This window comes from Saprolegnia parasitica (genome assembly GCF_000151545.1).
Source record: "Saprolegnia parasitica CBS 223.65 unplaced genomic scaffold supercont2.24, whole genome shotgun sequence".
In the NCBI taxonomy this organism is placed as follows: domain Eukaryota; phylum Oomycota; class Saprolegniomycetes; order Saprolegniales; family Saprolegniaceae; genus Saprolegnia; species Saprolegnia parasitica.
The window spans coordinates 36,706-55,490 of NW_012156418.1; the positions used below are offsets into that span (position 1 = coordinate 36,706).

The window sequence follows — 18,785 nt, forward strand, 5'->3', positions numbered from 1 at the left end:
CCCAAGGGTACGGCAAGAAGATCCTGGCGGCGGCCATCGATTGGGACAATTGCAGCGGTGCGCCATCCAGAACCATCACGGAACTCACAGAATTGCTGTGCTAGAACATGCGTTTCTCGAAGAAGCCAGCGACCGCGACGACTGGGCTCTCGACGACCTCTCGGACAGCGATTTCGAATAACAGTAACATGGTCCAACGACTCACTTGAGTGGCTCGTACGCGTCGGCGCCCCTTTGGCTGATGGGCATCAGTTACAGAGCTCAAGCGACGCGAGAAAGGACATAATTCAACCCGCAGCCAGAGGCTCAAGCATGTCGATGACCACGGTTCCGCTCGGTACCCTGTCCTTTCGCACGGCGTACGGCGCTGTCGAGCCGACCACCGTGTCTCGTCGCGCGCCTCGCTTATGGACCCGCTGGGCATGTGCGATCGCGATTGCGTCGCTCTTTGCGGCGTTCGGGTGCGTGCTCACGCTCCAGCAGCACGATGACACCGTCGTCGTCATTGTCGCCGTCGAGGAGCCCGACACACGCTTTGACGCGTTTTATGCGCAGACGGCTGCGATGCGCGACGACGCGATCGATCCGTGCCATAACTTTTACCGGCACGCGTGCGGCGGCTGGCTCCAGAACGCCACCATTCCTTCGGACGCCAACGCCGTCGACACGTCGTTTCGTGTGGTGGCCGATGCCAACGCCAAGCTCATCGAGCACATCGTTCAGTCCAACCCGCCGGTGATCGGACCGCTGTACCAGTCGTGCATCTCGGTGGGCGCTGTCGACGACGCCGGTGTCGCGGCGGTCTCGGCCCAGCTTGCACACGTCGCGTCGCTTACGTCCAAAAACGACGTGTACGCCTACGCTGGCGCACTCTTCCGCTCGTCCCGCGTCAACGCCTTCTTCAGCCTCGAGGTGGTGGGCAACCCGACGAATGCGACGACGAACGTGCTCTCGCTGTCCCAAGGCGGGCTTACGTTCCCCGGCCGCGACTACTACGTGGACGCGCACAAGCGGGCCAAGTACGCGCAGCTTTTTGTCGAGTACGTCACGAGCTTGGCGAGTGTCGACGCCTTTGCCCGGCACAACGTCACGGCTTTCACGCACCGCCTCTTGAAACTCGAGACGTCGTTTGCAACTATGTCGGTCGCCAACGCCGCGCTCCGGGACCCGTGGGCGACATACCACGCCTTCTCGCTCGCGGACCTCGAGGCCCAATTCCCACACGTCGCCGCGTATTTTCGCGGTGCGGGTGTGTACGAGACGCTTGCCAACTCGACGGCGCCGATTGTGGTCTCGACGCCCGATTTCTTTGCCTCCCAGGCCGCGCTCCTGGCCAGTGATGACGTCGACTTGAACACGCTCATCAAGTATGTGAGCTTCCGCTTGATCGACAGCCAGAGCCCTCTGCTTGGTGAGCGCTTTCGCGCTGCGAGCCACAAGTTTCACGGGACGCTCAGCGGCCTTGGCGTCGACAGCACGCGGGCCGACTACTGTCTCGGGCTCACCGAAGCGCACTTGGGTGCTGTCCTCGGGTCCTACTACCTGGAGCGGGTCTGGGACAAGAGCACCAAGGTCGCCGCCCGGTCGCTCATCACTGAAATCGAGGCGGCCATGGGCAATGTCCTCTCCAACGAACCGTGGCTCGATGAGGCGACGCGCAAGGAAGGGCTGGCCAAATTGCACCACATCTTCAACCTCGTGGGCGGCCCCGAAGTCACGCCGCCGCTTCCGTTTGCCATCAACAGCACAGGCTTTTTCGCCAACGTGGCGCAGCTGAAGGCGCACGAGATGCAGATCGCGCTCTCGTCGATCGGTGCGCCGGTAGACCCGCAGGCGTGGGGCCTCGCAGCGTCGACCGTGAACGCCTACTACGACCCGAGCGCCAACAAGATGGTGTTTCCGGCCGCGATCCTCCAAGCGCCGTTTTACTCTGCCCATGCCATGCCCATCATCGCCAACTATGCGCGCATCGGCATGGTCATGGGCCACGAGCTCACGCACGGCTTTGACGACCAAGGCCGCAACTACGACGCCAACGGGAACCTCCGCATGTGGTGGTCCCCGTCCGTGAGCAAGACGTTCGATATCAAGGCCGACTGCTTGGCGGCGCAGTACTCGTCGTTTGAAGTGACGACGCTGGACGCGTCAGCGCGCATCGGGTTTGTCGATGGCCGGCTCACGCTCGGCGAAAACATCGCTGACAACGGCGGGCTCAAGCTCGCGTATTTGGCGTATGCGGCGACCCAAGCCCGTCCGGTCTCGAGGGCCGAGACCAAGTTGTACTTTACAGCGTTTGCCCAGGCGTGGTGCGAGAAGCGGTCCGATGCGTACGCCGAACTGCTTCTTGGCCTGGACCCGCACTCACCTGGCAAGTGGCGCGTGAACGGCCCGCTCATGAACTCGGCGCTCTTTGCCGAGACGTTCCAGTGTCCCGTCGGGTCGCCCATGAACCCACCCCACAAGTGCGTCGTGTGGTGATACGTCCTTCTTTCCAGTGGTCCACTGTTTGGCGTAGTAAACACTGTAACATACACTGTAAAAGACACTGTCAATGCTATGCGCTCGGGTGTGCAATGCGATAGTAGCGAAACTCGGCGGGTGGACCATTGTCCACCGCGCTCTCGTCGTGAATCGCGTGCACGTTCGCGAGTGTGAGGTTCGCGTCGCGCACTGCTGCTTCCCACGCATTGAGCTCGGCGTCAAACCCGCTGCGGACCGCGTTGACCAGGTGCACGGTGGACGTTGGGGCGAGGTACTTTTGGAACACGGGTGGGAGGAGCTTGGCGTGCTCGATCTCGTAGCAACAGTCGGCCGCCAATATCATATCAAACCGCGTCGCATCATCAGGCTCGAGGACCGGCGACCGCCAATCGAGCTTGGCGACGCGGCAGACGTCCCGGACACCGTTGGCCTCGGCGTTGAAGCGTGCATTTTGGAGGACCTCGGGCAGGAAGTCGGTGAGGACGACCTCGGACGCGCCTTTGAGCGCGGCGACAATGCCGACGAGGCCGGTGCCGCAGCCGACCTCGAGCACGCGGCGCCCGCGGACGTCGACTTCGTCCGTTGCGATCGCGTGGGCTAAAACGAGGCTCGCGCCCCAAGTCTGCCAGCCAAAGCCAGCCTCCATGAAGCTTAGCTCACGCAGTGCGATAGGCGGTAGTGACTCGTGGACGTGCACGTTCTTGGTCGGGTGGTCTACGGTGCATCGCGTAGTATGAGATGCACTGGAGACGAGTGTAGTATGCATGAAGTACCAGTGACGGAGGCGAGCGCGCCCCGCACCTCTTCGAGCTGCGCCTCGAGACCTTTGGCGTCGTCGTCGAGGCCGTACTGGTACCAGGTCGACTCGACGGCCGCGAGCCACTGGCGACCGACCTGCTTGAGCGTCATGCGGTGTGTCGCCGTGAGCGACTCGTCGATGGCGGCGATAAAGTGCGCGAGGCTAATCAGAACGCGCGCAACGTCGTCGACGTCGCGCTTGTCGGCGCACAAGAGCGCCGCCATGACCTCGTCGAATGCGCCCTCCAAGTCCATTGTGTGTCTGCCAGCAAATAAGCAGTCGATTTTCACGTAGGGTTAGGGTGACTATATATACAAAGATCAAGTCTTTCCCCGCGGACCACGTCTTTGACGCGGACTGGAACCGCGCGGTGTGGAAGCAGCCACATCCTATGCACTTGTCAGTGCCAAAGGTTTTTTGGTAACTTCAGAACGGAGACAGGATGACACAGGCCTCGCACGAGGCACTTCGACGTCTACATATATGCATGGCTGGCACACCCAGCGGCCCAACATTACGTACTACTTGAGTACACTGATGGACGAAATAGAGCGGCCTGTACTAGTAGTACGCTTTCCAATGTATCCGAGACAAGCGCTGTGCCATACTAGTACGCGTTGGCATCCCCACTTTTATACGGCGAATGTTGCGTGAAGCCGCTCTTCTGGGGCTCTCAGTGCTGTAACCGAGCATAGAGAGCGCTAGGAGTGAGGCCGTTCAAAGGAGCGCGGCGAGGAGACAACGTCGGCGTTTGCAATAGCATCATGCGAGCACTCGCAGCATGTCGATGAAGTCCTTGCGCTCCGGTTGGTTAAGCGGATATCGACAGACGTTGACAATCCGTCCCGGGATATACGCCGGCGACTGGTCTCGTGGAAGAAACGAGATGGCGCGTGTAGAGAGTTCCCCATCTAACCTTTCAAGGGGTAGGGGTGTAGGGTACCCAAAGCTACAACGCACGAAACCTAGTGGCATGTGTCGTGTCTATTCGCTGTAAATAAGAGTACGTCGCCGCTATTCTATGCGGTGCGATGACGTGCGACTCAATCGCGCTTGACCTTGAGCGCTCGCTCGATGGCGACGGCGACCGAGATGGGCACCTTGGCGAGCTTGGGGTGGTCGCGCGTGAAGCGCGCGGTGGGCATGAGCAGCGACGAGAGGCTCGGTCGACGCGCGACCTCTTTTGTCCGGGGGTTGGGCATAATTTGCAGACTGCGCTCAATCGCAAGCTTGCGTCGCTGTCTCAACGCCACCGAGTCGGTTGAGACGACAACTGTCACCGAAACCGCCGGCACCATGAGCCTCGTCGTCGAGACGAAGCGTGTGAGTGCCAAGATGGAGCTCGGGCCAGCGCCGCCGCCTCGCCACAAGGTACACTTGTGCTCACAGAACGAACGCCTGCGTAGCATCCATGGTAGGCGCCGCTGGCGTTGCCCGAGTTTGACGACAGCGACAGCGACGACGATAGCCATGCGCTGGAGGACATTCCGCCGGTCATCGAGACGAGCTCCAACAACCAGAGCGACTTCAAGTGGGACGGTATCAGCGACATTCAGATGCTCAAGCACCAAAATGCAGAGCTCGTGGCGGCCATCAAGAGCCAAAAGCAGCAAATCAACGAGTGCGCATCCTGCAGCGATCTTTCCACGCGTCACGGTGTGCGTAGACTGCAGCTTTTACTCGAGGCCATGGAGCCCGTACCAGGCCTCGACGTGGACTCGTTCAAGGATATTCTCCAAGGCTCCGAGATCGTCGACCATGTACTATATCGCCGCACCATAGGTGGTGCAGAAGGCCCTAACCCTCGACTTTAGGACATTCGCAACGTCAAGATCGTACACCAAGCCAAGAAGCTCCGCCAGGCGACGCTGGCCTACAACAAGGAAAAGTCCCGCGTGGCGGCCGCCAGTGCCAAGATGGCCGAATTGGAGCGTGCGGTCGAGGCGGCGCAGACACTGCAGGGCAAAGCCGAGCGCGCGTTGCAGCGACTTCAACAACTGCCTCGACCCGAGGCGGCGAAGAAGGTGCCGTCGCCCGAGAAGGAAATCGCTGCGTCCAAGAAGCTCGAGGAGCTCAAGCTCAAGTGCGAGGCGCAAGCGGTCGAACTCAAACGCACGCAGCGCGCCCTCCAGCGCGAAGTACGAATGTCATCTTTCGAATCGTCCACTTCAAACATGTCCATGCAGGTGGGCGACGACATAGCGCTGAGCGAGATTCTCGATGCGAGCGACAGCGGGAAGCGAGGCCGCGCCCAGCAAATCGTGATGCTCAAAGCCAAAATAAAAAAACTCGAACGCGCGAATCCAAGTCCTCTCGACGTAACGCCACGGAATACGACTCAATCTCAAATATAAATATGTGACTATAGGCGCCACGGGATGTCGATCGCAAGGCCGAAGACGACCTCGCCGCGACAAAACTTGAGCGCCAAAAGCAAATCGACAAGCTCCTCGACGACAGCAATGCACTGCGCGAGAGCCATGAGAAACTACAGAAAAAATACGACTCGACGAAAGCCCGCCTCCACGTGTTTGAAAAGGACGCGAGCAAGAGCAAGGTCAAGATCAGCGTGCTACTCGAGAAATCCAAGAACGACGACCTCCTCATCGACCGCCTCCAAAGCGAACTAGAAGCAAAAAAGCCCGGACCGAGCTCGCGGGCCCGCACGGCTGACAGCAAACCGCTCGACGCCAATGAACTCGAAGCACTCAAACTCCTCTGCAAGGACCAAAAGCGACAAGTTGAGATACATCCAACGTGCTACGAACTGATGCAGTAGTACGCTCTGTAGCTGGCGCACCAAGCAAGTCTGCTCGAGTCGTTCCAGCGCGACTTGCAAGCTGCGCAATCGACCGATCTCAAACACACAAAAGCCAGTCTCACCAAAGACCAGTTTAGCAATTACCAAGCCTTGGCGGTCTGTAGCGACATTCCGCTTCGTGTGACGAGCAGCGTAGATTGAGAAAGAACGGCTTGTCGAGCTCGTCAAGTCGCTCCAGCAACAGCTCCAAGCGGCCAAGCTAGGTACGAAGCCATTTCGCATCGCCCAAGGTTCGATTTGTGGAGATCCAGACGCACCACCCAAACCATCGGGCATACCGCACCTCCGCAACGACGCGTCTCGCTCGGTGAGGTGTGCATGACTTGCACTACGATGCCACGGTGTCGGTGTAGCGGCTGCCGTCGCCGCGCACACTGGACGACGTTGCAGGTACGGCTAACGTCGTCGCCGGTAGCAACTCATGGAGATGTAGAGCTGGACCGGCTGCGACTAGCCGTCGAAGCCAAGGACGAGGAAATCGCTACGTGGAAAGAAGCCTATGAAGCGGCTGTCTCGGACAAGGTGCGAGGCAGCGGGTGACTCCCCCACTTGATATTGGCTTCTCAGACGGCATCATCCCAGCACAGTCATCTCATCGCAGACCTCGAGGAGGTATGTCGTGAGCGAAAACATCGACGGTAGTTTACACTGTACTAGGAAAATGCAGCGCTCAAGGACGAGTGTTTAAAGCTCCAGAGCATGGTGCGTGCGGCCCGGAAGCGGGAAGAGACACGAGGGTCGTGATACAAGCACCGAGCGCAGGCATCATAGGATTACTGTATGTAATCAATGTGACGTGGCACTACTGCGGCGAGGTTCCTCTGTACCGCGATGTGCTGTCGCGGCGCTCTTGGCGTAGCGCAGCTTCGTCCACGACATCTCGAAGGGCAGAGACTTCTCGCTCGAGGAGTCGGCAGCGCTTGTCCGCGACGACGAGCCGAGTCTCGAGTTCGCGAACTTGCTGGCGGAGCTGGTACGCTTCGTCGTCGGTCGCTTCGTGGCGCTGGAGCTTGGCTTTCAAGTGTTCTCTGTCCTGCTTCCACCGAATCTTGAGTTCGCGCACTTTTTTCTCCAAGGCTTTGATACGCGTGTCCTTCTCGGTGAGCTCCAGCACGAGCCGGTCGTTGTCATGGGTCCGATGCACGTCGTGGCGCTCGAGTTCGCGCCGAAGATCTTCCTCGCGCACTTGGGACTTGCGGTGCTGGGCCTCCAGCGCGTCCAGCTGCTGCTCGAGCGACTGTGCGTGTGCCTTTGAAGACGACGCAATCTCGGAGAGGCAGATCGCGTCCTGCTGCAACTGCGCTATCCTTCGCTGGGCAGCCTCCTGCGCCGCATCACTCTCCGCGTCCCGTCGGCGGCATTCGTCCATGAGCTGCCGGCGCAGGGTCTCAATGCAATGGTGGGCTTCGCTAAGCCGTCGCCGCAGCTTCTTGTTGTCCTTGCTCGATTCGCTGCCCGAGTCTTTGGCAAGCTTGAGCGCGGACAGTTCGCGCTTTACAACGTCGTGCTCGCACGCTTCCTTCTCTAGTTGCCGGTGCATAGCGTCAAGCTGTGCGTGGCACTCTTTCTCGCGCTCGCTCGCATTGCGCTCACTGGCCTTCAGGAGCTCGGCCGCCGTCGTGAGCTGCGCGTGAATGCGGTCGGTGTACTCCTTGTCCTGGCTCATCACAGTCGCCTGCGCAGCGATTCTGGCCTCAAGGTCCATGACCTTGGTAGCAGCGTCGGTCTTATCCTTCTCGAGGCCACGAATGATGGCTAGCACGGTGGTGGCCATGAGCCGCCATCAAGCCGCGACGTACCTTGGAGGCCGGCGACGTCCATCTCGTGGCGCTGCAGCTGGAGCCCGACCTGCGTGTTGAGGTCGCTGAGTTGGCTGCATAAGAGCTCATAGTTGTGCTTGTACTTCTCGAGCGTCCGGACGCGCAGGAAGAGCACGTCTCGGTTCGCGTCCGTCATACCCGTTATGGATCTCGCGACTCCGGAATCCGGATACGACAAACGGTTAAACCTTCAACCATGGGTTGAACGCGATCGCCACGCGTCCAACAATGCGTCAAACTGTGGCGTCCCGTTTAAGTGTGGACAGCTGGTCGGTCCTTGTCATCCGTGGCAGGTGGCAAATAAATCTCGATGTGCTGTAATCAAGCTGTGCCGACTCTGCGTTGCTTCGACACATGCTCATGGACAGCGTCCTATTTAATCACGCGGCAGATTTCTTACGCAGCCATTCCTTGGAGAGCGTACGGCTGCAGCAGAAAAGGCCACGTCACGCTGCGCACTTCTCGCGCCGGCCTGCGAAGGGGCGAACGGTGCCACTGGTGTTGCTATCAGAAATGGAGCGGAAACCTCCGCGCAGAATCCTGCTGCAGCTGGACGGGACGGTAGCCAATGGCCGATGGCCGCGCACTGCGCTTGGCAGCCGGGTGGAAACACGTGCCTTTGGTGGCCATCACATGGCGGCTGCGTCAACGGCGATCCGTCTGGGTTTGACGTCCTCTTGATGAAAAACGCGTCGAGTCGATACAAACGCCAAGTACACCGATGGACTTTAACGCGTCTAGAAAAGTCGCATTTGTAACTGGCCGAGGATAGATCTTGCCATTTGTGTCAATTTACGTTTGCCGCCGCCGCCAAGACCTCATGCTCCTCATGTCGGACTGGGTGCTGAAGCACTACCACGAGATCCCAATCGTCATTGGCGCGGCCCTCGCCGCCGTCCTCCTCGGCGTCGTCATGCTCTACATCTGGGTCGCATCGCGCCAGGTGCGCCCGCGCAAGACCCGCGCGCTCTCGATCGACGCCCGATCGGATGGCACGGCGTCGGCGCCGGGGTCGCCCAAGGCCAAGCACATGCGCAAGCGCATGTCCTTTGACGCGGACGTCGACTACGAAGTCAACGAGCTCCGCGAAGAAGAGAAGGAGCTTGGCGAGCGCGACGCCAACATCATGTGGCTCAAGGCGCAGGTGTGGAGCGAGGACCAGCTGCAAATGTACGCGGGTCTGACCAAGATGTTCTTCTCGTCGTTTGAAAACGAGTTTATGGAGGAGATCATTCGGTATGAGTCGTCGCCGCTCTCTTTTTTCTCACCTGCGCGTAGGCATGTGGCGGCAATCGAGTATGCCCCCGACGCCATCATCTTCGACCGCGCCGTCCACGATGGGTCGCTGCTCATGGTCGGCCGTGGCTCGGCGCTCCTCTCGGCGTTCTACGAAGACAAAGTCTACTCGAGCGCGATTCCGAAGGACGAGTGTCTCTCGTCGACGCTCGTGCAACTCCAAACGCTCTTCCACGACCCGTCGATCGCGCGTCTCGACTTGGAGGCGCGCGCCGGTCCCGAGGGCGCCACGGTCCTGCGCATCGACCAGTCGGTGCTGCTCCAAGCCATGGAGCTACACCCGAAGAACCAACTCCAGCTCGCCCAAGTGGCCCTCGCGCAGCTGGACCGTGTCACGACCCGGTCGCTCATCGACTACTTTGGCCTTGTGCGTCCAATTCGTGCTCTCTGGGTTTGGTTTAACGCAAAAAACGCTAGGTCAACCACGTGATCCACCCCGTACCGCTCTTTGACGTGCCCTCGGACCGCACCGAGGTTGCCCACGTCGTCGCACATGCGCTTGGTCTTGACTTTAAGGAGCTCGAGGAGCAATTCCGCCTCGGGTGTCGGCTCCTTACGCTCGAAGACGGCTGGCTTCTCCAGGACCAGAAGGAGCAGCGCTCGAGCAACGCCGCGGACGTGTACTTTGTCGTCGAAGGCGCGATCGCGGTCGACGTGGCCATGTCCATGGGCAACGTCACCGACACGCTCGTCAAGATGTACGAGGCGACGCCGGGCTGCGCCATTGGCGTGAGCACGGCCATCACCGGTGACGCCGGCATGGTTGAAGCGCGCACGATTGGCACCACGACGGTGTTGCACTTGGACGGCAACGTCTTTCGGTCGCTCCTGCGGCACGCGTCGTTTGTCTCGAGGTGCGACATGGTCATGGATGGTACGATGGACTAAGCCTGTCCATCTTAGTTGTGTCAAGCACGTGCTGCGCCAGTATGACCCGATGGTGCCGATGCTCGACAACTTTTTCGAATGGATCCACCTCAACAGCGGCGACTCGCTCTTCCACGTCGGTGACGAGTGCGACTCGACGTACACGCTTTTGACCGGCCGCCTCCGCGCCATCCAGGATGTACGCCACCATATGTAGGAGGATCCTCCTGCCAACGATATCGAGTAGCACGTGAGCACGACGGGTGCCATTGTCAAGACGAGCAACGAGCTCATGAAGGGCGCGACGCTGTGCGCGCTCGACATGCTCGCCTCCCGGCGCAGGTATTTCCACCCAACAGTATGCCAAGTATCATCATACCTCACACGTCGTCGCAACTAGTGCGTCGACGGTCTACGCGATTCGCGACTGTCAGATCTCCAAGATGCCGCGCGTCATCTTTGACTACATTTTGCGCGTCTACCCCGACGTGCTGGCCCACGTGACGCGGGAAGTCGCGTACCGCTCCACGAATGGTAGCCGCTCCGTGCCCCTCACCCTCTTTTCTCCATTCCGCCTCTTAGCGCTGCCGCAGAGCAAGACGTTTCCGCTGCTCGGCACGCGCAATGCTGGCGCATCACCGCAACTCCCTGTCGTACGTCGCCCCAACGTGCACAATCATCGGTTAATGGTTGTGTGCGGTTAGGGTACGATTGCGGTGCTGGCCGCGAGCAAGGACGCATGCGTGCACGAGTTCAGCAGCATGCTGGCCAAAGCACTCAACACGCTCGCAACCACCGAAGTCGTGTCTTCGCAAAAGGCGATCGAGGTGTTTGGCGGGCAGTGGCGGTCGCTCTCGGCCATCGCGCGCTCGCGCATGTCCAACTGGCTTGCCGAGGTTGAGAGTGTCAACCAGCTCGTCTTGTACGAAGCCGACACGACGCTGACCGAGTGGACGCGGCTGTGCATCCGGCAGGCCGATCACATCTTGCTGCTCACGTCTGAAACATCGGAATTTTGGATCGACGAGCTCCAGGGCCTCCTGCGGTCCGCGTACGAGCGCAAGAAGGTAGGGCCATCCCTGTTTTCGACAGGACGTCATTGGCGTCTTCGTGTAGGTCGAAATCAATCTGGTGCGTCTCCGCCGCGACACGGACGACATGTCGACGCCGATGAAGAAGCTCGACTCGCGCGACTGGATCAGCTACTCGCACAACATTCGCGTGCCGTTCTCAAAGTACGAGAGCGATCTGCTCCGCATCTCGCGGCGGGTGACGGGTCGTTCGATTGGCATTGTCCTTGGCGGTGGCGGCGCCCGCGGCCTCGCCCACATTGGCGTGCTCAAGGCGCTGGAAGAGTGCGGAATTGACGTTGACGTTGTCGGTGGCACGAGGTATATAACTTGCTCTTTTTTTGCGAAAGCTGACGCCGCCTGCATTGTAGTATGGGCGCGTTCATGGCCGGCCTGTACGCCCAGTACCCCAAGGACTTGGAAAAGGTGGTTGAAAAATCCCGCAGTTTTGCGAAATCCATGGGCAGTCTCTGGAAGAAATTTTGCGAGCTCACGCTGCCGATCGCGTCCTTCTTTACGGGCGCCGGCTTCAACGGCATCATCCACCAAGAGTTTGGCGACATTCGCATCGAGGTATATATTTTCTTATTTTTGACATTTTTGACATTTGTGTACATTGTAGGATCTCGTGCTCAACTTTTTCTGCATCTCGACCGACATTGTCAAGTATCGCACCGGCGTCCACCGCGCGGGACTGCTCTGGCGCTACGTGCGTGCGTCCATGTCGCTGCAAGGATACCTCCCGCCGATCTCAGACAACGGGTCGCTTCTCCTGGACGGCGGGTATGTCAACAACCTGCCTGCGGACGTGATGAAGGAAGAGGGTATCAACATTATTGTGGCCGTCGACGTCGGTGGCGACCCCGAGTGGAGCTATTATGAGTACGGCGACTCGCTCTCGGGCTGGTGGCTTCTCAAGAACAAGCTCAACCCGTTTGAGCGCACGGCCCAAGTGCCGTCGATGGGCGATGTCTCGGCCGCGCTCGCCTACTGCTGCTTTGAGCAAACAAGGACAACGTCATCAACACTTGCGTGGACTTGTACCTCAAGCCGCCGGTCCAGCACATTGGCACGCTCCAGTTTGAACGCCTCGACGACGCGATCCAGGTCGGCTACGAGTATGCGCTGCCCAAGATCAAGGACTGGATGCAGCGCCAGCCGCACCTCTTCAAGCTGCGGCGCCAACTGAGCCGCGCGTCGCCAGCGCTTTAAGAAATAGCAACCTCGTATCTTGCGCTATGGAGTCAATTGTTCTTGTGGTAGAAAGTGTAGCGGCTTGGAGCGCTATTTGCGAAGGCAGTGATTCACCCATACCCACGACGACGCTATCTCTATGGATTACGTACTTACTATTCCGTACTCCACCATGGGTCGGGCACCACATCCGTGACCTTGACAGTCCTTTCTCCAGTGACAGACAATATTGTTTGCTACTACGTGTTGGAAGTGCACCTTACATCGTCAACCTATTCAACAATCTATCGCTAAAAATATCACATCTGAGTTGACACCGGCATGGTCGCCGTGGTGCCGTGTGGGCCAGCTCAGCGAATCATCTCTCGCGCCTACGACGTGGCCTGGAACAAGGTCTCGTTGGCCACGAGCTTGCTCCTCCTGCTCAACCTCCTTGCCATGGTGCGGTTTCTATATCACTGCGATGCTTGACCACGCACATGCGTAGCCTATGAAAGCCTACTTGTCCGAGGAGCTTCCGTGGTCACAGATCGCACGGCCAGACACGCTATATCTGAGCCTCTCGTCGCTCGACCCTGCGTTTCTCACGCTCTCCCAAGCTCTCTTCAATCGCGAGACCTTGGCCACCGTCCCATCGTTCTACGACAATACGACCCTCCGCACTGACATTTACCGCGGCCTCGTCGACGTGCGAGAGAAGGCGCCCGTGACACGAAGCGACTGCGTTTCCTACTTTTATGGGGTACCCGGCCTCGTCTTTTATAGCCCATCGTTTCTAGATGTGCTGTGTCCGTTTGCTGCCGTCGACCACTGCAATGCGACGTTGGTCGACGAAATGACGTGGCAGTTTCGTGGCGCGTGTCAGTATTTGACGTTCTTTGGCCTCTTTGTCGGCCAAGGATGCTTGTGGCTCAGCGTTGGCGACGATATTACGATGGCGCCTCCGACGCCCGGCGTCTTTACGCTGACGTACACGTTTCAGCGACCCCAGTACGGTCTCTGGCTCTGGTTCAAGTTTGGATACCGCTGCGGCTTGCTGAGTCTGGTCTTGATCATGACCTGGCGGCGGTACTACCGACACTGCATTGAGCTCCAGCATATCGTACGCGCGCTCGGGCATGCTTCGCCGCGCCCCGACGACGACGACTGGTGCTACGAACTCGTCCTTGGCGATCCGACGGCACTCATTTTGATGGACCCGGGCATTTGCGGCCTCTTCTCGATCGATTTGTGGCTCAGCGCCCAATACATGGGTATTTCCATGGTGCGCGCGGCACAAACCGCCAATCTCTACAGCCTTTTCTTTGGGTTCTTGTACTATTCCCGCACGGTATTCCTACGTATACCTTACCCTACCCTACCCCTTGTGTACCTAGGTCTGGTTTGCCTATTTTGCGCTAGCGGTGACGTCCCACGCACTCAAGCGCTTCCGAAAGGAGCACTTGTTTGCTGATGTGGACAAGACATTGGTGGCCATCGCGGTTGCGTGCAGCAACATTCCGCTCACGTATGTGCAGACGCACACGCCCTTGGTGCGAGTGTACATGTGGCTCTTTGCATGTTTGCCGTCAGCCGACCCGTACCACCAAGTCGACGTTGCGATTGGTTGCATCCTGCTATCCCTCATCATAGCCAGCGTGCCGGTGAGCTATGGCTTTGGGTACCGCGCCTACCGAGGTAGGTCGATCGTGTAGCGACGGTTGAGGCCTCAAGCATGGGATAGCGCAACGAAAACGACAAACGCCCAACGCAAGGTACACGAGCCAAGCGTTCAATGGTCTCAAAACACGTTCTGTCTTGTGTCTCGTGCGCGCCTGTGGGCGGCGGTACCCGAAAAGCATGCTCGAGTCGGGCGGCTCCGTGTACGCGGCAATCGAAGCTGACCCACGCTACGCCCAGCACCCGACGCTGAGCCTCCGCAGCGTCGACTGCTACCTCGTCTGCAAGAAGCGACGCGTACCAAAGCAGATGATGCGACTCAGCCTCGCGTGGAGCTTGGATCGCAACCTCAGCGATCCCGCAATGGCCATCCTCGACGACGAGACAATCGCCGGCCGGACCATCTTTGATCGACTCGAAACGACGCCCCATCTCGGCACACTTCGGTCGACCTTCAAGCTACAGCTCGGTGTCGCCAAGAGCGTGTGGCTGGCGTAAGCAAATGAAACAGAATACGAGGGAGCTCCCTTTTCTGTATGTGCATACACGGACGACAATAGCATTCTTATATGGCATGCGAGCTCCATGCAGCGCCTTTCGAGGCTCCAGTACCGCACCCAATAAATGTTTTAAAACAGAGTTAGAAAGGGAGCCCGTCAACAAAGTACGAACCCCAATCGACACGAGATATTTCAGGCTCGCACAGACGATATGAGCCAGCGCTGACCTCTACTATAGAACCTTTCGGCGCCACTTGTACGATGGCAAGTTTCAAAGTATCAAGGAATTATGTCTTTACTACGGCACTGGCGTCGGGAGCGGGCGAGACGCGACACCGGCAAGGACGTTGGCGAGACCGCGGTCGCACATGGCGTGGCGCGTCCGCAGCGTCGCCGACGCAATGTGTGGCACAACAATGCAGTTGGGCAAGTGGAAGAGCTACCGCAAGTCAGCTTATCATCATCCATCATACTAGTACACAACGGGAAACGTACGGGGTGCGCGGGCGGAAGGGGCTCGGGCGACGTGACGTCGAGCGCTGCAGCTATCGGCTTGGACTGCAGCGCGGCCACGAGCGCGTCTTGGTCGACCACGTCCCGCGTGCCGTGTTGATGAGAACGGCGCCGGGCTTCATGAGGCCCAGCGCCCGAGCATCAATGAGGTGACGCGTCGCTGGTGTCAGCGGGCAGTGCAAGCTCACAACGTCGCTTTCTGAGAGAAGCGTGGGGAGGTCCACGAATGTGGCGCGAAGATCACCCAAGTCGGCCGCTGTCTTCTCTCTTGGCCCGCTGTAGAGGATCCGACACCCAAAGCCATTTTGGAGCATGCGAGCGTACGCAATGCCGATTTCGCCAAGGCCCACGACGCCTACAGTGCAGCCCGAGACGTCCGAGCCGCAGAATCTACTCCCATGTAGGATTAGCGACACAGAAAACGCTGCATATCGCACTGGTAGACTTGAATGACACCCCACTCGCCAGCAATCGCACTCTTGTGGCTCTCGAGAAGCCGGCGCTTGATGGCAAAGGTCAAGCTCACGGCCAGTTCGGCCGTTGACACGTGCAAGCAGCCTAGCTCATGCGTCATGCAGCGGATCCGAAGGACAAGAGGGTAGTTAGTACCTGGTGTATGGCCAACAGCGACACCTCGTGCCCGACAGGCCGCGACGTCGATGTGGTCGAATCCCGCCGAGATCGTCGACACGACCTTGAGCGAGGGCCCTGCGCTGTCAAGCACTTGCGGCGTGATCTTGTCCGTGATCATGCAAAGGATGCCCGTGCAGCCAGCCGCGCGGGCAACAAGCTCTGCCGGCGGAATGGCCACGTCGGCATGCTCGTAGCAGTCCACGACGAGGCTCGGGTTCTTGGCCAGTTGCTCTACGACAGGCGGTGCATGAAGAGGTCTTCCTTCGCATCGCGGTCGTGTACCCATCGCGGTCGTGTACCGAGGACGTAGGGAATGTGGCGCGTCACGAGCACTTTGCACTTGACGTCCATTTTGCACTTGGCAAGATCCGCCGATCGCGTGCAGATGGTCAATAAATAGCTAATTTTAAAGCAGGTAGTTTTACATACTACATGTTGTATGCAATGCTCCAAACAATAAAATTGCAGCAATTATTTGACCTTTGCCACCTGAGCCAATCACAGCTCGGCAAATGTAGAATGACCCGTGATTGGTCCATTGTTGAGAGATCCCGGGATGGCGCTGGTTCGAGCCCTGTCGACGGCCGCGCTGCGGTCGATCCACCCAACGGCCGAGGTCCACGCCACCGCCGTGCTGGCGCCGTTCACGGTCGTCGGAGCGCACGCAGTGGTCCGCAGCTTCATACCGGTTGGTGACTCGACTCTTATGGCCGGTTAGATTGCGGCCAACTGCAACATTGGGCCTGGCACGATCGTCGGTGACAACGTCGTTGTCGAGAGCGACACGACCATCGGTGCGCCAGATCACATGGAACCATCATGCCTCAAGGCTGCTAGGAGCCAATGCAACGCTGCTCAATTGCAACATTGGCAAGCGCAACGTCATCCACGCTGGCGTGCGCATTGGGCAGGTTCGCACCGCTACCTCGATGGACGAGGCTAAGATCTATGGTTCAGGACGGCTTTGGCTTTGAGCTCGATGCGACGGGCGCCGGCCACCACTTGAAGAAGCCGCAAGAACTCCGTGTCGAGATCCACGACGATGTCGAAATCGGGTACAACCGTTCGCTGACCTCGCGACGACGATGCATGCATTACAATTCCGTTAGGGCCAACTGCACCATCGACCGCGGAAGCTGGCGCAACACCGTCATCGGGCGCGGCTGCAAACTCGACAACCTGGTAGACCAGGCTGGATCTAGGATGCAAGGAACGATGGCCGGTAGATCCAAATCGCCCACAACGTGCAGATTGGGCCGGGCAGCGTCTTTGCGGCGCAAGTGGGCATTGCGGGCAGCACGACGATTGGCAAGAACGTCGTCGCCGGCGGCCAAGTCGGGATTGCCCAGCACCTCACGATTGGCGACAACGTCCGCATCGCTGGCAAGAGCGGTGTCATGCACAACCTCTCGGGCAACGCCGCCTACGGTAGACAACCTCTGTCGTACCTAAAGCTGCCATCATCGCCTCGTCGTCTAGGTGGCGTGCCCGCCGTGCCCATCATGGAGTTTCGCCGCCAAATGAGCCACATCCGCGACATGGGCCGCAAGCCGACCGCGCCGTAGTCATCGCACATAGATGCGGCCGCTACCACCCGTTGCCAACACGACGTGTTTCGCTTCTTCTTGGCAGTTGCCTTGCACGTATCTCTATGGCCATCGCCCACGGCGCAGAGACGCGTCGTCTTGATGGAGACGGCGCTGGCCTTAGAGAGGTAGCTAGGATGGGCAGCATGGCTTCCTCGTCCTTCGGTCCATGCAGCAGGTCCATGGCCGTGGCCGGTCGTCACCACGGAGAGCGCGGACCAAGCGATTCCGGAACATTAGCTCGAACCTGCGAGAACGTATGGGATCTAATAAAGTGTGGGAGGTTTCACTGACTTTCTTTTTCGGGGTTTGTGGTCCCCTGGTGACAGGAGGAATACGAAAAAAGCAGCCTAGATGGCGGAGAACGAGCAGCACAGCGCGATGCTCATGGCGCAGGGCGCGATGGACCTCAACCCCGTGCCATGGACCGAGCACACGGCGCCGGACGGACGCAAGTACTACTACAACGCGTCCACGGGCGAGTCGACGTGGGAGCGCCCGGCCGAGCTCAGCGCGCCGCAGCAGGCCGCGCCGGCCCAGCAAGTCCGCCCGCAGCAGCAGCAGCAGCAAGTGGCGCCTGCCCAGGTCGCCAACCCGCAGCTCCAGCAAGGCGCGATCAACCCGGCCGCTGCTGCCGGCCCTGTCGCTGGCCAGCAGGCGTTCCAGGGCCAGCCCGGGCAGATGCCGCAGTACGTGCAGGGCGGCTACGGCGCCGCCGGCTACCCGCAGCCGTACGGCCAGCCGATGGGCTACGCGCCGTACGCCCAGGGTGGCTACATGTACCCGTACGCCCAACCGTATGGTATGTTGGACAACACTGTCGACGAGTTGAAGTGCTCATGCTGCTATAGGCTACGCTCCCCAGGTGGCGGGTCCCGGTCCTCCGATCCAGACGACCGAAAGTGGGCAAGGTATGCAACCCTCTTCATGCTTGCATACTTCGGACCGCGGGCGAAGGCCGCCCGTTCTTCGTTCGCGGTCGTTGCATGCTTGCCTATTGTGTATCTGTATTTACGTGTGTTCATGTCCAGGACCCCCTGGTTGCAATTTATTCGTGTTTCATATTCCAAATGATATGACCAACCAGGACCTCTTCAACTACTTTGCGACGTTCGGTAACGTCATCTCGGCGCGCATCATGGTCGAGAAGGAGACGGGCCGCAGCCGTGGCTTTGGTACGACCTCGAGACGACGCAATCCGGGAGGCTCATGGCGACGACAACGTAGGCTTTGTGAGCTACGACAATGCGCCGTCCGCCGACGCCGCTATCAAGGGCATGAACGGCTTCCAGGTCGGCCGCAAGCGGTTGAAGGTCCAGCACAAGAAGGAGAAGGGTGGCATGTACGAGGACGACATGGACCAAGGCGCGGTGGCGGGCCAGTAAGCCGACAAAAGCAGCTCAATTATACCGTGCGATCCACGCCAGGACGACGACCGACGCCGACGCCGCTGCATCTTGCGTGTTCCTTCTCTATTTGCATGAACAGCCGACGCGGCGATCTTCGCCCTGAATGAATCCACACCCTTTTATATGGCGTTTACGAG

General features: G+C 59.3%; 9 protein-coding genes across 9 annotated transcripts; 6 read left to right on the forward strand and 3 right to left on the reverse strand.

Moving 5' to 3' along the window:
• Window positions 1-312: 312 nt before the first annotated feature.
• SPRG_06206 (hypothetical protein) lies at window positions 313-2,478 on the forward strand (the record flags this gene model as incomplete). The annotated part of the gene is made up of 1 exon (XM_012345596.1): window positions 313-2,478. One exon carries the CDS (start codon window positions 313-315, stop codon window positions 2,476-2,478), a length of 2,166 nt encoding a protein of 721 aa, XP_012200986.1.
• Window positions 2,479-2,554: 76 nt separating this feature from the next.
• Window positions 2,555-3,534, reverse strand: SPRG_06207 (hypothetical protein; the record flags this gene model as incomplete). Its single annotated transcript, XM_012345597.1, has 2 exons — window positions 2,555-3,195; window positions 3,255-3,534. 2 exons carry the CDS (start codon window positions 3,532-3,534, stop codon window positions 2,555-2,557), a joined length of 921 nt encoding a protein of 306 aa, XP_012200987.1.
• A 1,021-nt stretch (window positions 3,535-4,555) lies between these two features.
• On the forward strand, window positions 4,556-6,059 carry SPRG_06208 (hypothetical protein; the record flags this gene model as incomplete). The annotated part of the gene is made up of 6 exons (XM_012345598.1): window positions 4,556-4,651; window positions 4,699-4,901; window positions 4,947-5,040; window positions 5,095-5,418; window positions 5,467-5,598; window positions 5,649-6,059. Exons 1-6 carry the CDS (start codon window positions 4,577-4,579, stop codon window positions 6,057-6,059), a joined length of 1,239 nt encoding a protein of 412 aa, XP_012200988.1. The 5' UTR covers window positions 4,556-4,576.
• Window positions 6,060-6,903: 844 nt separating this feature from the next.
• Window positions 6,904-8,063, reverse strand: SPRG_06209 (hypothetical protein; the record flags this gene model as incomplete). The annotated part of the gene is made up of 2 exons (XM_012345599.1): window positions 7,901-8,063; window positions 6,904-7,856 (listed from the first exon to the last, which is right to left on the reverse strand). The coding sequence occupies exons 1-2, from the start codon at window positions 8,055-8,057 to the stop codon at window positions 6,904-6,906; spliced, it is 1,110 nt and encodes a 369-aa protein (XP_012200989.1). The 5' UTR covers window positions 8,058-8,063.
• Window positions 8,064-8,741: 678 nt separating this feature from the next.
• On the forward strand, window positions 8,742-12,366 carry SPRG_06210 (hypothetical protein; the record flags this gene model as incomplete). Its single annotated transcript, XM_012345600.1, has 11 exons — window positions 8,742-9,157; window positions 9,200-9,584; window positions 9,635-10,071; window positions 10,121-10,283; window positions 10,332-10,426; window positions 10,485-10,737; window positions 10,789-11,151; window positions 11,201-11,475; window positions 11,526-11,727; window positions 11,777-12,124; window positions 12,166-12,366. The coding sequence occupies 11 exons, from the start codon at window positions 8,742-8,744 to the stop codon at window positions 12,364-12,366; spliced, it is 3,138 nt and encodes a 1,045-aa protein (XP_012200990.1).
• An 817-nt stretch (window positions 12,367-13,183) lies between these two features.
• SPRG_06211 (hypothetical protein) lies at window positions 13,184-14,505 on the forward strand (the record flags this gene model as incomplete). The annotated part of the gene is made up of 3 exons (XM_012345601.1): window positions 13,184-13,678; window positions 13,725-14,025; window positions 14,072-14,505. 3 exons carry the CDS (start codon window positions 13,184-13,186, stop codon window positions 14,503-14,505), a joined length of 1,230 nt encoding a protein of 409 aa, XP_012200991.1.
• A 247-nt stretch (window positions 14,506-14,752) lies between these two features.
• SPRG_06212 (hypothetical protein) lies at window positions 14,753-16,004 on the reverse strand (the record flags this gene model as incomplete). The annotated part of the gene is made up of 6 exons (XM_012345602.1): window positions 14,753-14,946; window positions 15,003-15,136; window positions 15,175-15,410; window positions 15,458-15,578; window positions 15,630-15,884; window positions 15,953-16,004. The coding sequence occupies 6 exons, from the start codon at window positions 16,002-16,004 to the stop codon at window positions 14,806-14,808; spliced, it is 939 nt and encodes a 312-aa protein (XP_012200992.1). The 3' UTR covers window positions 14,753-14,805.
• A 197-nt stretch (window positions 16,005-16,201) lies between these two features.
• SPRG_06213 (hypothetical protein) lies at window positions 16,202-17,272 on the forward strand. The gene is made up of 7 exons (XM_012345603.1): window positions 16,202-16,323; window positions 16,372-16,447; window positions 16,491-16,564; window positions 16,611-16,708; window positions 16,763-16,835; window positions 16,880-17,081; window positions 17,133-17,272. Exons 1-7 carry the CDS (start codon window positions 16,210-16,212, stop codon window positions 17,216-17,218), a joined length of 723 nt encoding a protein of 240 aa, XP_012200993.1. The 5' UTR covers window positions 16,202-16,209; the 3' UTR covers window positions 17,219-17,272.
• A 279-nt stretch (window positions 17,273-17,551) lies between these two features.
• Window positions 17,552-18,780, forward strand: SPRG_06214 (hypothetical protein). Its single transcript, XM_012345604.1, has 4 exons — window positions 17,552-18,041; window positions 18,091-18,150; window positions 18,271-18,414; window positions 18,467-18,780. Exons 1-4 carry the CDS (start codon window positions 17,594-17,596, stop codon window positions 18,622-18,624), a joined length of 810 nt encoding a protein of 269 aa, XP_012200994.1. The 5' UTR covers window positions 17,552-17,593; the 3' UTR covers window positions 18,625-18,780.
• Window positions 18,781-18,785: the final 5 nt, after the last annotated feature.

Coding starts and splice junctions, on each gene's coding strand:
- SPRG_06214 (XM_012345604.1), top strand. CDS start 17,594: ATGGCGGAGAACGAGCAGCACAGCGCGATGCTCATGGCGCAGGGCGCG. Junction 18,151..18,270: donor GACGACCGAAAGTGGGCAAG/GTATGCAACCCT, acceptor GTTCATGTCCAG/GACCCCCTGGTTGCAATTTA. Junction 18,415..18,466: donor GGGCCGCAGCCGTGGCTTTG/GTACGACCTCGA, acceptor ACGACAACGTAG/GCTTTGTGAGCTACGACAAT.
- SPRG_06213 (XM_012345603.1), top strand. CDS start 16,210: ATGGCGCTGGTTCGAGCCCTGTCGACGGCCGCGCTGCGGTCGATCCAC. Junction 16,565..16,610: donor CTGGCGTGCGCATTGGGCAG/GTTCGCACCGCT, acceptor TCTATGGTTCAG/GACGGCTTTGGCTTTGAGCT. Junction 16,709..16,762: donor CACGACGATGTCGAAATCGG/GTACAACCGTTC, acceptor CAATTCCGTTAG/GGCCAACTGCACCATCGACC.